Source organism: Geotrypetes seraphini, chromosome 2 (genome assembly GCF_902459505.1).
Source record: "Geotrypetes seraphini chromosome 2, aGeoSer1.1, whole genome shotgun sequence".
Classification (NCBI taxonomy): Eukaryota; Metazoa; Chordata; class Amphibia; order Gymnophiona; family Dermophiidae; genus Geotrypetes; species Geotrypetes seraphini.
The window spans coordinates 364,265,566-364,279,457 of record NC_047085.1 but is presented as its reverse complement, the minus strand read 5'-3'; the positions used below and the strand labels follow the sequence as shown (position 1 = coordinate 364,279,457).

At 39.1% G+C, this 13,892-nt stretch overlaps 1 protein-coding gene across 5 annotated transcripts in view; it reads right to left on the bottom strand.

The window, feature by feature from the left end:
- Positions 1 to 13,892, bottom strand: part of ITPRID1 (ITPR interacting domain containing 1) — a 219,089-nt gene that overhangs the window by 143,594 nt on the left and 61,603 nt on the right. For 3 of the 5 annotated variants that reach the window (XM_033930566.1, XM_033930567.1, XM_033930570.1), the window contains exon 2: positions 4,521 to 4,598. In XM_033930566.1, the coding sequence (XP_033786457.1) occupies positions 4,521 to 4,563 (43 nt within the window). In that variant the 5' untranslated portion in view covers positions 4,564 to 4,598. Of the gene's footprint in view, positions 1 to 4,520; positions 4,599 to 13,892 lie in introns of those variants that run through there. The other 2 variants (XM_033930568.1, XM_033930569.1) reach the window with 1 other exon arrangement.

The following is a 13,892-nucleotide window of genomic DNA, read 5'->3' as shown; positions in this document are numbered from 1 at the left end:
AAATAAATAAATTGCGCCACACCAACGCATGCGCAGATGCCCTCCTGACAAGCGACCAGGTTGAGGGGGCAGGGTGTGACTTGGGCGGAACGGGATGGGCCTGGGGGCAGGGCCATGGGTCCAAATTTTCATTGCCGAAAATCTGGTAACCCTGGCTAGGGTCAGGATTGAGTAAGGTTTTCTCCTGTCCAACAGACCTCACTGGACCACCAGGGTAAGTGGATGGGTGAGGGGATTGGGCATCAAGTAGGGTCAGGTTGCAGGAAAGTGCCTGGAAGGTGGTGGGTGGAGCTAACATGGGAGGGGGGCAGTATTGCAAAAAGGTGCCCAAAAGGGGGGTTCACAAGACATCAGGGGGGTTCATAAAACAAAATGGAAGGAAAAAGACTGATTGCCTTATTCATGTCTCAGGCGATATTAATCCACAAGCCACATAAGCATATTATTGTTTACCTCTGAAAATGAGCTAAAAGTGCCTGCATTCTTGACATTATCTGTTTCTGGAGGTTTCAACTTGCAAGTTTATTTTAATCTTGATATACCATGCACATCAAGGGCTCCTTTTCCTAAGGTGTGCTAGGGCTTTAACGCGCGGAATAGCGTGCGCTACATTGCCGCGCGCGATAGACCTTAATGCCAGCATTGAGCTGGCATTAGTTCTAGAAGCATAGCGCATGGTGTAGCATGCGGTAATTTCCTGCATACGCTAAAATCGCTAGCGCACCTTAGTAAAAGGAGCCCCAAATGTCTGAGCGGTGTACAATTAAAAAGTCATGGGGACATATAATATAAATGGGAAGAAAACAGATAGAAGGAAGAAAAAAAGAGAAGCTTCTTAAGTTTTCAAAGTAAGGATTTTGCTTTTTGGGATTCATTAAAATTGGAACACTTTCTTAAAATGCATGAAGGAGATAAAGATAGTTGATCTCAATGAGACGTAATTAAAATTTTCTAATGCCTTAAAAATGTTGGATAGTACAGTATATCCTAGTTTTCCTAATATTTATTTGATTTTTTATTTTATAGTACAGCTTCCTCTCAATATGGGCTTGATGGAAAATATTTTTTTTCTTTGTTATATTTTATTTTATTACTGTAGTTTCCATATCTTGTATCTTTTTTTGAAGATTCATGAATAAAATATTGAAAAAAACAAAACAGACGCTTAAGAAGAACACAGTAAGGCAAAATAAAAGAGTGAAGTGGGGAGGAACTCAATGTCTTCATAGTAAAGAAACCAAGGGGAAATAACATGAGGAAAGAGGGCAAGGGGTTAAGGCGATTCCATGAATGTTATTCTAAAATAGCCTACTATAGCACCTCATATGCATCTTTGAATAGAAAGGATTTGAGGCTGGATTTGAATTTGACTAGAGAATTTTCAGGGTGAAAATTTCATAATTTAGGGGCTATTATAGAAAATATGAATTTATGAGTAGTATCGTAGGTAATGTGACGAGCACAGGGTGCAATTAGGAGACTTTGGGGTCCTTTTACTAAGGCACGCTAACCGATTTAGCGCACTCTAAAGATTAGCGTGCGCTAAATGCTAACACGCCCATTATATTCTATGGACGCATTAGCATTTAGCATGTGCTAAATCGACTTGCGCGCCTTAGTAAAAGAGGGGATTTGTTGGCTAGAACGAAGTATCCGTGTAGGAACATAAGGAACAAGCAGTCTATCTATGAATGCTGGAGTGTGGTTTTGCCTAACTTTAATTGTAAGGAGCAAAATTTTGAATGTCAACCGGTGGCAGAGGAGGAAGCAAAATAGCACCGGTAGGCCCAGAAATCCCATTTGGCTGCGCTGCTAAGAATGAATTGTTTTAATACAATTAAAAAGACACAAGTTATAGAAGCTGGATATATTTATAGCCATATGAGAAGAAGCCCATTTTTGATAATGCAAATTGAAAATTGCCATTGATACTATTTAAAAACCCAGCACCAAAGCAATAGCTGCAGTAAAGAATGTTGGACCCCACAAATGCTCCTGGGTTTTATTGTTGCTGCTGCTACCATTTATTCTAAAATCAGTGATCAAATTCAACAAAAGATCATTCTTTAAAAAAGGTCCTGAAACACACTTGGAGGAGCTGTTATAGTCAACCCACATAAGTCATACTTCCTGTCTCTTGGTGCCTCCATTCACATCTGAGGTGGGTTCATTGAGTGGGGGGGGGGGAATTCATTTATCTTACTAATTCCAGAGAGTCAGTTGAGCTGCTCCAACAACTGTATTCTGTGTGTGCAAATAAACTGGTCACAGTGAGGTTGGTATTGTTTTTCCCATTGTACAATATATGTTAACAATATTCTGTTTTCAAGTACAAACCTTCACTGTGACATCTGTTTGTGTGATCCCTTGTCCCATCCAATTCTTCAAGCTCTAGGTCTATCCAGACTACTGTACAACATGGGCCTTGACCTGGGTATCCAGCAGAACTCTTCAGGGGCTATCCTCCAGGAGCTCTGACTTTGCTTGGGAACCTCATCAGCATACAATCCCTCCTAAACTGTTTTCACTGTGAAGACAAGGCCTGGAAAGTGGTAACATTTTTTTCCATCAAGTCAAACTCATTCTGTGTGTCCTCTTTCTTACAGTATAATCAAGCAAAAGCACCAAGAAAAAGTTGCCAAACTCTACAGATCATTTCTCTTTCCTGCAGAGGCCAGTATATTGATTTAAAATATTTTTAATCTGCCTTTATCCAAGGCGGCTCACAGTATCACATACACATTTCAGGATTTGAACCTCAACAATCACATACATCAGCAAAAATCATAAGATTATATCACCTCAGCCTATAAATTACATCCCGATCGCTCATCTACTACATTACTTCAATAAAGCAGCACAAATTTGATAATCTGCAAAAAAGATGATATTCAGAAGATAAAGTATTAACTTAAGAAGCAGGATATTAGCTTAGAAAAGCTTGAACAAACAGATGGGTCTTAAGCAACTTTCTAAATTGCAGTAGATTTCTACAAAATTGTAAGGAACCAGACAATGCATGCCACATAAATTCAGTTGGGTGTGAAAACCTCAATCTCACATGAACTTCCACACAACTCAAAATCCAGGGAAGATTCTTCCATAAGACAAATGCTGCCAGACCAGAGAAAACCACATATTGATTATAAACCAACCAAATTTCCATACCAAACCCTAAGGGGCTCATAATCAAAAAATAAATATATCTAAAAACCTGCCTAAATCAGTACTTGGATGATCTAAAAGACAAGTCGCCAAGTGCCGATAATCAAAATGGGTTTTAGACATACCTAAAAATGACTTAGGCCTTGTCAGTGCTACTGTTTGACCAGAGCTAAAAGGGGCATTTTAGTAGGAGTGGTGAGGGCGGGATTTGGGCGGGACATGGGCTGATCTAAACTTAGTCATACTGCAAGTATAACCGAAACTTTAACAAGGCTGCCTGGATGGAAGTTGTACATTGTGACTTAGGCCATGTAAAAACAGGTCTAAGTGGCTAAAAGGTATCCAAAGTGACCAGATATGCACTACAGACACAAAGTACAGACCCCCACACACTGTCCCAGTGATCACTGACCCCCCCCAACACCATAAAAATAAAAACATACACATCTGCCGCCAGAACATCAGCACCTAGCAGCCTAGCATAGGAAAGCCCAGTAGAGCTGCATAGAGATGGCTTAAGTGGTCTTGGGGGTGGGTTAGTGAACCATGGAGAGGAGGACTCAGGCCCATAAGCTACTCTAATCACTGCAATCATGGTGAAACATATGCACCCCTTAAAACCCCCCCAAACCCTTTTATACTGCCATATAAGTGGTACCTGCAGCCATAAGGGCTATTAGGGTGGTAGACAGGTGGTCTAGTAGGTTCTGGGGTGTTTTAGGGTGCTCACCATGACCTATAAGGGAGTTGTAAGATGTTTATATGGCTCCCTTTTTGTGACGTTCACAGCAGTGCCCTGTTAGGTACCCCACTACTCTAGTGCAATATTTGGGTGTCCAGTCCTTCACTTTGCTGACCCTGCCCATGTCCAAAAGGTCTTGGTCTGGGCGTTTTTGACTTGGACAAATTTTTGGATGAGAATGGGGTATAACGATAGAAGACTTAGCGGTCTGGACGATAAAATGGCTGATCGTCCAACTAGATGATTTTCAGGGGGGAAAAATATTTTGGACATATTTTTCGAGAATGGACATTTTCTTTAACCGACTTTGGGCGACTAGCAACATAAGCCAAAAATGGACTTAGACATTTCTTTTGATTGTGCTTCTCCACGGATTTTTAGCTTATATACTGTAGACTTAGACAGAACCATTTCAGCAAGACCAGAAGAGGGACACTGTAATAACCTGTTGTTCACCTCCTCACTATGCTAAATTGTAGGGGTGACAGAAAGTTCTCTTACAGATAGTATATCTGTATGTCTTTACTATATGTCTTGGGATTTTTTTTATGGGGGGGGAGAGGGAAGAATTGAATTTTAAGACGTAATAAGATTCTACCTGCATATCTCTTACCTTTTGTGTTTGACATCATGTCATCCTTGGTATTGCTAGACATTGGTCTTCAATGAAAAATATTAGCCACTTCATGATCTATGGGAAAAATATAATTTCTCTGAAAATTTGAACCAAATACAAATTCTAGACCTGATTAAAATTTATCTTGGGGTAAATGACATTTTTAACCATTGACTTTTCAGTCATTTAACATCCTCCTTCCCTCCCCCCCTCCCCCCCCAAAAAAAAAAGTTCCAAATGATCTTATGCTATCTACAAATTTTGGCATAGTCTGTGATAGCCCAACACAATCTTTATTTCACTTCTACAGTACCTTTATAAACAATAGTAAGGAAACAGATATATGTTAATATACTGGACATCAATATTCAGGTTGATTTATTCAAGCAAAAGAAATACTGTCCAGTTATATTTCTCTGCCTGGCTCAAGCACTATTCAGTGGCAATTAATTGATTATTAACTCTGACCATCATGGCAGTCTCAGTTAATACTGAGGGTGGTCTGGGGATGGAGTCAGTGCAGATCAGGAAGATATCCAGGCAATGCCAATACCCAAATAACCGATCAGGCAAGTAGGACCACATAAAATGCAGTCCTAACTATGCTATTAGTTATCTGGATATTGGTACTGAATATTGGCAGGACCCATATAATTTCTGGTGGTGCCTGCAAAAACCCAGCTATTCTGTGCTAGTACCTGGATTAGGTCCAGCACTGATATAAAGGTCTCCTTCAGCCCACAGTGGTGAGCACATTAAAAAAATGTGCAGTTCCTGGCAGAAATCTTTAAAAAAAAATTCTTTATTGATTTTCCAAATATCAACAGTGCAATACAGAAGTATATAAACATATAATAAATCAAGAAAACCATATTCATCTTACAGGCATATATGAGCCTTTAAACCTACCCACCCATCCAATAACTAGTCAACTAAAACATAAATACATAGATTATTTCAATAACCTTTCCCTAATTAAAGTAGTAATGTAATCTCACCCTTCTCCCACCTACCCTGGATGTAAGATAAAAGTATCCCTCCCCCCACCCTCCCCCTTCCCTGGATGTGTATGGAAATAAACAAATAGACAACTATAATGAAGAAATAAAAGATATCAATGGTCCCCAAACCAATTTAAATAAATTGATATGCCCCAACATGACACCATTCATATTTTCATATCTATAGCTTAAACATAAATTCGCCCTTCAAAAAGGAAAATTGAGGTGTTCTTAATTTTTCCATTTACTTTAAAAAAGTTGTGGACATTTTTGCTTGCTCGGGAGCAGGGTTAAATGTTAGTGTTTAAAAGATAGACTTAGAGACTGACTAAATTTCAGTTTCAGTACTGAAACTGGACCAAAACCCGAAACTCACTTCCCTTCCCCCATGATCACTTTCACCCCCCATCCCACTCTATAGCCAGTAGGCCCTCCCCAGCCTACCTTAGGAAGCTGTGGTAGTCTAGTGGCCTCTTTAAGAGCAGGGACAAACCTCACTCATTCCTTCCCTGTGCTGCTGTTCCCAATACAATGGCTGCTTGGATTTAATCAGTCTTTTGATAGGTAATCTCAAAAGTCATGCACACCAGAGAATCACAGAGTCACAAAAGCAGTCTAATTCAACTATTCATGAAGTATATCATTATTGAGGACAGTATGGGGTATCAGACAACCCGACAAACAGCTTAGTTTGAAGGGAGAAATTCTTCATTTGCCCCACGGAACCTCCTCCTCCGTTTTATCTTTTTTACTTTACTTATTTTCTTATAAATTATTTTTTCTGTCAATGTTAATTATCTTGTCGTTTCATATGAACATATATAAAGTTACTTAGCTTTCAGCATTTAGCTTTAAGATCAATCCCCTGAACGCCAACGCGTTTCGGATGTCTTTGTCAAGGCGACATGGGGAACTGAAAAACCAAGAAACAAACCATTAGGGTTAAGGCCTCCAACTAAACTATTAACAATTTTTTAGGACGACCCGAACCCACCCGTTATTCTATATTACTTACATTTTTAGTAAACATGCACAGCATACCGCCAACCGGCTTAGAAAGGCAAGCCGCGGCGTACTGACTCTGGGATTTAAATACCCCTCCCAAATAATGACATTTCCGGGGAAACAAACTACATTACCTCATAAATTTTAAAAGGAAAAGAACCTATTTAAACCTGAGCAACATCTTAACCTGTATAGGAGACATATAAACTGATAAAGAGACCCTAAAGCCAGACTTAAAGGTCAGCTTGGGCTAGCCAGTCTGATGATTCATTTAACCCCTTAGGGGACATCGAGTCTAATATAAACATCCACCGGAGCTCACATCGGTTAAGCCTCTGGACAGTGTTCCCACCCTCCCACCCTACATTAATGCGGTCCATAACACGCCATTTAAGATCTTTTAGAGTATGGCCGCAACTGATCCAATGACGGACCAGCGGAGAAGATTCAGTATGAGTGTGCACTCTGGATTTATGCTCAGTCAAACGGACCCGTATGGGGCGAGTAGTTCTGCCCACATACAGCTTGGGACAGGGGCATTGAATAACGTAAATCACGTTATCCGAGTTACAAGTGGTATTATGTTTAGGCTTGTATATAACCCCAGTACTAGGGTGAGCCCAGCATTCCCCCGAGATAGTATACGCACACCACTGGCATTGACCACAAGGGAGGTGATTCCCACTCAGGAATAAAGTTCTCTCCTGAAGTTTATGGTGATTTAACATTTCACCCAGATTTCTTCTTCTTCGGTATGAGCATAACGGTTGATCATCGAGAGTGGGAATAACCAACCTAAGGATATGCCAGTGCTTCTTCACAATTTTTGAAACCCGGTGGGCAAGGGTAGAAAACTCCTGAACAAAGGCCACCGTGTCAAGGGAGTTATCGTCCCTACTGATATCCTGCAACAGCCACTCTCTATGAGCATTTTTAGCTCTTTTGTAAGCTTGTTTAACAGTGGCATAAGGATAGCCACGTTGGTAAAATCTAGTTTTCATCCGTTTTGCTTGAGAGCGGACATCATCTAAAGAGTGGCAAATCCTTCTCAGCCTCAAAAACTGGCTAATAGGTAAGCTTCTTTTCAGGTTCTCAGGATGGAAACTATGAAACCGCAAGAGGCTGTTGCAGTCAGTCTCTTTTCTGTACAGAGAGGTTTGCAGATGAGTAGTCCCCTTCATAACCAGAATATCCAAAAACGGAATCTCCCGATGTTTTATTGTGGCTGTGAATTTGATGTTATTATCCAACCTATTCAATTCCTTTATGAATATTATCAGCTCTTCCTCAGTTGAAGTCCATATGCAAAATATATCATCGAGGAACCTCCTCCAGATTTTCACATTTTTAAAGCCTGGTAAAGGGTAAATCCGGCTCTCCTCCAAGTCTGCCATGAACAAAGCTGCTAAGGAGGGAGCTAAAGACGCTCCCATGGCAATGCCATGCTTCTGCAAGTAGAAATCATTGTGGAACCAGAAGTAACTTTTGGTTAACACCAAGGTGGCCATTTCCATCAGAATATCTAAAGATAGATGAGGCCTTATTAGAGCAAGGGCACTGTCCATGAGTATCATGGTGTATAAAGCCGTTACGTTGAGTGTAACCAGTATCCAGTGAGGTTCATAAGCATCCATCTCAGTTATTATTCTGAGCATATGGGTCGTATCTTTAATAAAAGATTTGATTGAGGAGACCTGCTTCTTCAAAAAAATATCCAAAAATTTGGACAGAGGCTCTAAAGGAGAATTACGCATCGATACAATGGGGCGTCCAGGGGGGTTGAGCAAATTTTTGTGTATATTCGGAAGAAAATAAATGATTGGAGTAACATAGAAACTGGGATTAAGAAAAGCTGCTTCTCTAGACGTGATCATTTTCAATTTATATGCTTTAGAGATCAATTTTGAGATAATGCATTTTAGTTCAATAGCTGGATCTTCCGGTAGCCGCTGATAAAAAAGCGGATCATCTAATTGCCGATGGGCCTCTCTTAAGTATTGTTCTTTGGACCATAACACGATGGCTCCACCTTTGTCAGCTCGGGAAAATATGACCGAAGTCTCGTCCCGTAATTCCTGCAAGGCACTCCATTCAGCATAAGTCATATTGAACTGGGGAGGAATATGGGCTACTTGTTCTTCCATTTGTTCCACTTCAGACAACACTAGATCGCGAAAGGGTCTCTTTATCAGTTTATATGTCTCCTATACAGGTTAAGATGTTGCTCAGGTTTAAATAGGTTCTCTTCCTTTTAAAATTTATGAGGTAATGTAGTTTGTTTCCCCGGAAATGTCATCATTTGGGAGGGGTATTTAAATCCCAGAGTCAGTACGCCGCGGCTTGCCTTTCTAAGCCGGTTGGCGGTACGCTGTGCATGTTTACTAAAAATGTAAGTAATATAGAATAACGGGTGGGTTCGGGTCGTCCTAAAAAATTGTTAATAGTTTAGTTGGAGGCCTTAACCCTAATGGTTTGTTTCTTGGTTTTTCAGCTCCCCATGTCGCCTTGACAAAGACATCCGAAACGCGTTGGCGTTCAGGGGATTGATCTTAAAGCTAAATGCTGAAAGCTAAGTAACTTTATATATGTTCATATGAAACGACAAGATAATTAACATTGACAGAAAAAATAATTTATAAGAAAATAAGTAAAGTAAAAAAGATAAAATGGAGGAGGAGGTTCCGTGGGGCAAATGAAGAATTTCTCCCTTCAAACTAAGCTGTTTGTCGGGTCCTCAATAATGATATATTTCATGAATAGTTGAGTTAGACTGCTTTTGTGACTCTGTGATTCTCTGGTGTGCTTGGATTTAAATCATGACCACCTGTACTTCACTCAAACTTTGCCTCTGAACATGTCTAGAGCATAAGAACATAAGAATAGCCTTACTGGGTCAGACCAACAGTCCATCAAGCCCAGTAGCCCATTATCATGGTGGCCAATCCAGGTCACTAGTACCTGACCAAAACCCAAGGAGTAGCAATATTCCATGTTACTGATCCAGGGCAAGCAGTGGCTTCCCCCATGTCTTTCTCAATAACAGACTATAGACTTTTACTCCAAGAACTTGTCCAAACCTTTCTTAAAACCAGCTACGCTATCCGCTCTTACTACATCCTCTGGCAATGCATTCCAGAGCTTAACTATTCTCTGAGTGAAAAAATATTTCCTCCTATTGGTTTTAAAAGTATTTCCCTGTAACTTCATCGAGTGTCCCCTAGTCTTTGTAATTTTTGATGGAGTGAAAAATCGAGTTCTACTCCACTCAGGATTTTGTAGACTTCAATCATATCTCCCCTCAGCCGTCTCTTTTCCAAGCTGAAGAGCCCTAACCGTTTTAGTCTTTCCTTATACGAGAGGAGTTCCATCCTCTTTACTATCGTGGTCGTTCTTCTTTGAACCTTTTCTAGCGCCACTATGGGCTCCTTTTATAAAGGAGTGCTAGCGTTTTTAACGCACGCACCGGATTAGCACACGCTATAGCGTGCGCTAGCTGAAAATCTACCGCCTGCACAATAGGAGGCGGTAGCAAATTGCGCATGCAGCAATTTAGTGTGTACTATTCCACATGTTAAGGCCCTAGTGTGCCTTTGTAAAAGGAGCCCTATATCTTTCTTGAGATAAGGCAACCAGAATAAGGAGGATTGCATAAGAACATAAGAATTACCATACTGTGACAGACCGAAGGTCCATCAAATCCAGTATCCTGTTTCCAACAGTGGCCAATCCAGGTCCCAAGAACCTTAGATCCCAAGTAGTAAAACAGTTTTTATGCTGCTTAACCTAGGAATAAGCAATGGATTTCCGCAAGCCATCTCAAAAATGGCCTATGGACTTCTGTTTTGGGCCTATGGACATCTCTTTTAAAACCCTGATAGCTAATTGATTTCACCACATTCTCCGGGAACAAATTCCAGAGTTTAATTACACATTATATGAAGAAATATTTTTTCTGGTTTGTTTTTAATCTACTACTTAGTAGCTTCATTGCATGCCTCCTAGTCTTAGTATTTTGGAAAGAGTAAACAAGTGATTCACATCTACTCTTTCCACTCCACTCAGTATTTTATAGACCTCTATCATATTACTCCTGAGGTATCTCTTCTCCAAGCGAAGCGCCCTAGCCACTGTAGTATTTCCTCATAGGGAAGACGTCCCATCCTTTTTATAATTTTCATCACCCTTCTCTGCACCTTTTCTAATTCCGCTATACCTTTTTTGAGATATGGCGACCAGAATTGCACACAATATTCAAAGTGTGGCAGTACCATAGGGTGATATAAGGGCATTATAACATTTTCATCTTTGTTTTCCATTTCTTTCCTGATTCCTAACATTCTATTTGCTTTCTTAGCCACCACTGCACATTGAGCTGAGGGTTTCAACACATGCTCAATGATGACACCTACAGTAAATACTTTTCCTGGGAAGTGACTCAGTGGAACCCTGAATCACATATTTATAATTTGGGTTACTCTTTCCCAAATGTATCACTTTGTACTTGCTCACACTGCAATTTTGATTCCCAGTCTCCCAATCTCCCAAGGCCCTCTTGAAATTTTTCACAATCCTCTTGCAATTTAACAAATGTGAACAACTTTGTGTCATCAGCAAATTTAATTATCTTACTAGCTATTTCCATCTATAGATCATTGATAAATATGTTAAAAAGCAGCGGTCCTAGTACAAACCCTTGGGGAACCCCACTATTTAATACTCCAAACACCTCGGGGATATACTCACTTGTTCCCTAATTAAAATGACTTAACTTTCAATATAATTTCATATTATCATAATATATTCAGCTCATAGGATACCTTTGAGCTTGTAGAAGCTTGTGGAAGCTTTGGTTTCTGGATGGAGAAGGTGGGGCTGAGTCAATTAACATAGCCATCCCAGTTTGAGTCAGGGAGCACCGGGATTGGACAGCTCGAGTTCTAGGCGGGTCTATGATGTCAGACGCCGTCAAGTTTAAAATCTGACCTGAATGTTTCCATGCTTGCTAGCCTTTTGAGCATGAAGTTAAGTGCCGATGTAAGTTTAATTCATTTGTTTCACTAACTGAAGGGAATTTAGTTTATAAGGTAGATCTTTTGAAATGTGTCTGCTTTGATTGTATTGCAGACGCAGCCTTATTGCCCTGACACAGCATAGCAAAACACTGGCAGGCCATCGTCGGCTTTTGGCTGATGGGCTTAACAGACCTGCTGGCTGCAGAGTGTGGAATGCTGATGATTTCTTGAACTGCAAGGGATAGAGAAGTGTAGTTTCAGGCTTTTGTGCATATTTTATGCTAGCACTCATCCGATCGCAGTTCTAACACACTAGCGGGAAGTGATTTATGGTCACTCCTAAGTACCTCTGTTAGGCCTCCTGCAGCTTAAGAAAGTAAGGCTGAGGAAGTTTTTTTAATATAAAAACTTATTTAAAAATTATAAAATGATTTACTACTAAATTATAAATTATAAAACTAATTATTTGATTATGAAATTGGAAAATTGATAGGAAATTATAAAATTAATAAAGAAACATAGGGAGGAGGAGGTTTTTGAGCCAATGAGGTAGCTCATGAATTCAGCCTGCTTGAAAGCTAATGAGCAGTGGCAGGCTGGGAGTCTGAGGCTCTTTCCTCCTTTCCTTATGGTATCCTTTGAGCTGAACATATTGTGATAGTATGAAATTATATTGAAAGTTAATTCCTTTTAATTAGGGAACAAGTGAGTATATCCCCGAGGTGTTTGCAGTATTGAATTGTTGGTTTCCTTGGGGTTGTGTGATTGTAGAGTGTTTCACTTGGTAATTAAGATGAACCCCACTATTTACCCTTTTCCAATAAAAATATTGACCATTTTAACCTACTCTGTTTTCTTTCTTTCAACCATTCTTAATCCATAAGGACTTTCTAATTTCCTCAGAAGTCTTTCATGAGGTACTTTGTCAAATGCCTTTTGAAAATCCAAATATACAATATCAGCCGGCTCACTTTTATCCATATGTTCATTCACCTCTTCAAAGAAATGCAGTAGATTTGTGAGGCAATATTTCCCTTGACTAAATCCATGTTGGCTTTCTCTCATTAATCCATGCTAACGTATATGTTCTGTCTATTTGTTCTTTATAAAAGCACACACCTTATCACCACACATACTTTGATGTGCATAACCTCTGGGGTAATTTAAAGCCCTTTTAATTGTGAAAATGTATCCATAAAATTAACTCCAGAGTTGAAAAGTTTAAATAATTTTTTTTTAAAAAAAATATTCTTTATTCATTTTCAAAATTACATTAAGTGTAAAATATATTCATTCACAGTAACAATAAATATATCACTTATAAACAATCATTGGTACATTATATAAATTTTTATCCCTTCCCCTTTCCCATCCCTCTCATCCATATCTTCCATTATTATATAATATATGTAATAATAAAAATACCCCCCTCCCTATATCCTGAACTGATAATTAAAAGGGAAATAATTTTACTTAATCCTTACAATATTTTGTTAATGGTTTCCACACATCCTGAAACTTCATAAAGTATCCCCTTTGTAAAGCAATAAATCTTTCCATTTTATAGATATGGCATAAAGAATTCCACCAAAAGTTATAATTTAATCTCCTCCAATCCTTCCAATTATATGTAATTTGCTGAATGGCAACCCCAATCATTATTAGTAGTAATTTATTGTTGTTAGCAGAAATCTGACTTTTTGCTCTCATTTCCATACCAAATATCACAGTATCATAGGATAATGCCACTGGGTTATCTAATAAATTATTAATTTGGTCCCAAATTGATTTCCAAAAATTCATAATATATGGGCAATGAAACAATAAATGATCTAAAGTTCCTACTTCTAGATGACAATGCCAGCATCTATTAGACAAAGAACTATCTAATTTTTGCAACCTAACAGGGGTCCATAACGCTCTATGTAACAGAAAAAACCAAGTTTTTTAAAAAATTAACCCCACAGTGCATGACTAGATTAAAGGTAAGTCTAAAATCTCAAGCACAAAGAATTTACTTTGAAGCAAGGGTTTAAAAAAAAAAAAATACAAAATGCAATTAAATTAATAGTTATTCACAAAACCTATCAAATAACTATTGCCTATAATTATGAATGTTTTCGAATCCTAAACTTGTAAATTGAACCCATTCTATGAACAGACTAAAGTGGTTGCTATAGGCTGAGACCAGATGGATCTTTGTGCTTAATAGCACAGGTTCCCTATAGGCAACAAAGCCTTTTTCCCTAACAATGCACTTGTGTCCCTTTGGTATGATGGATTATTAATTTGTTAAGGGGAACTGCAGATTTCTGGCTATATTATGAATTGGCAGCTGAGATACTGAAGAG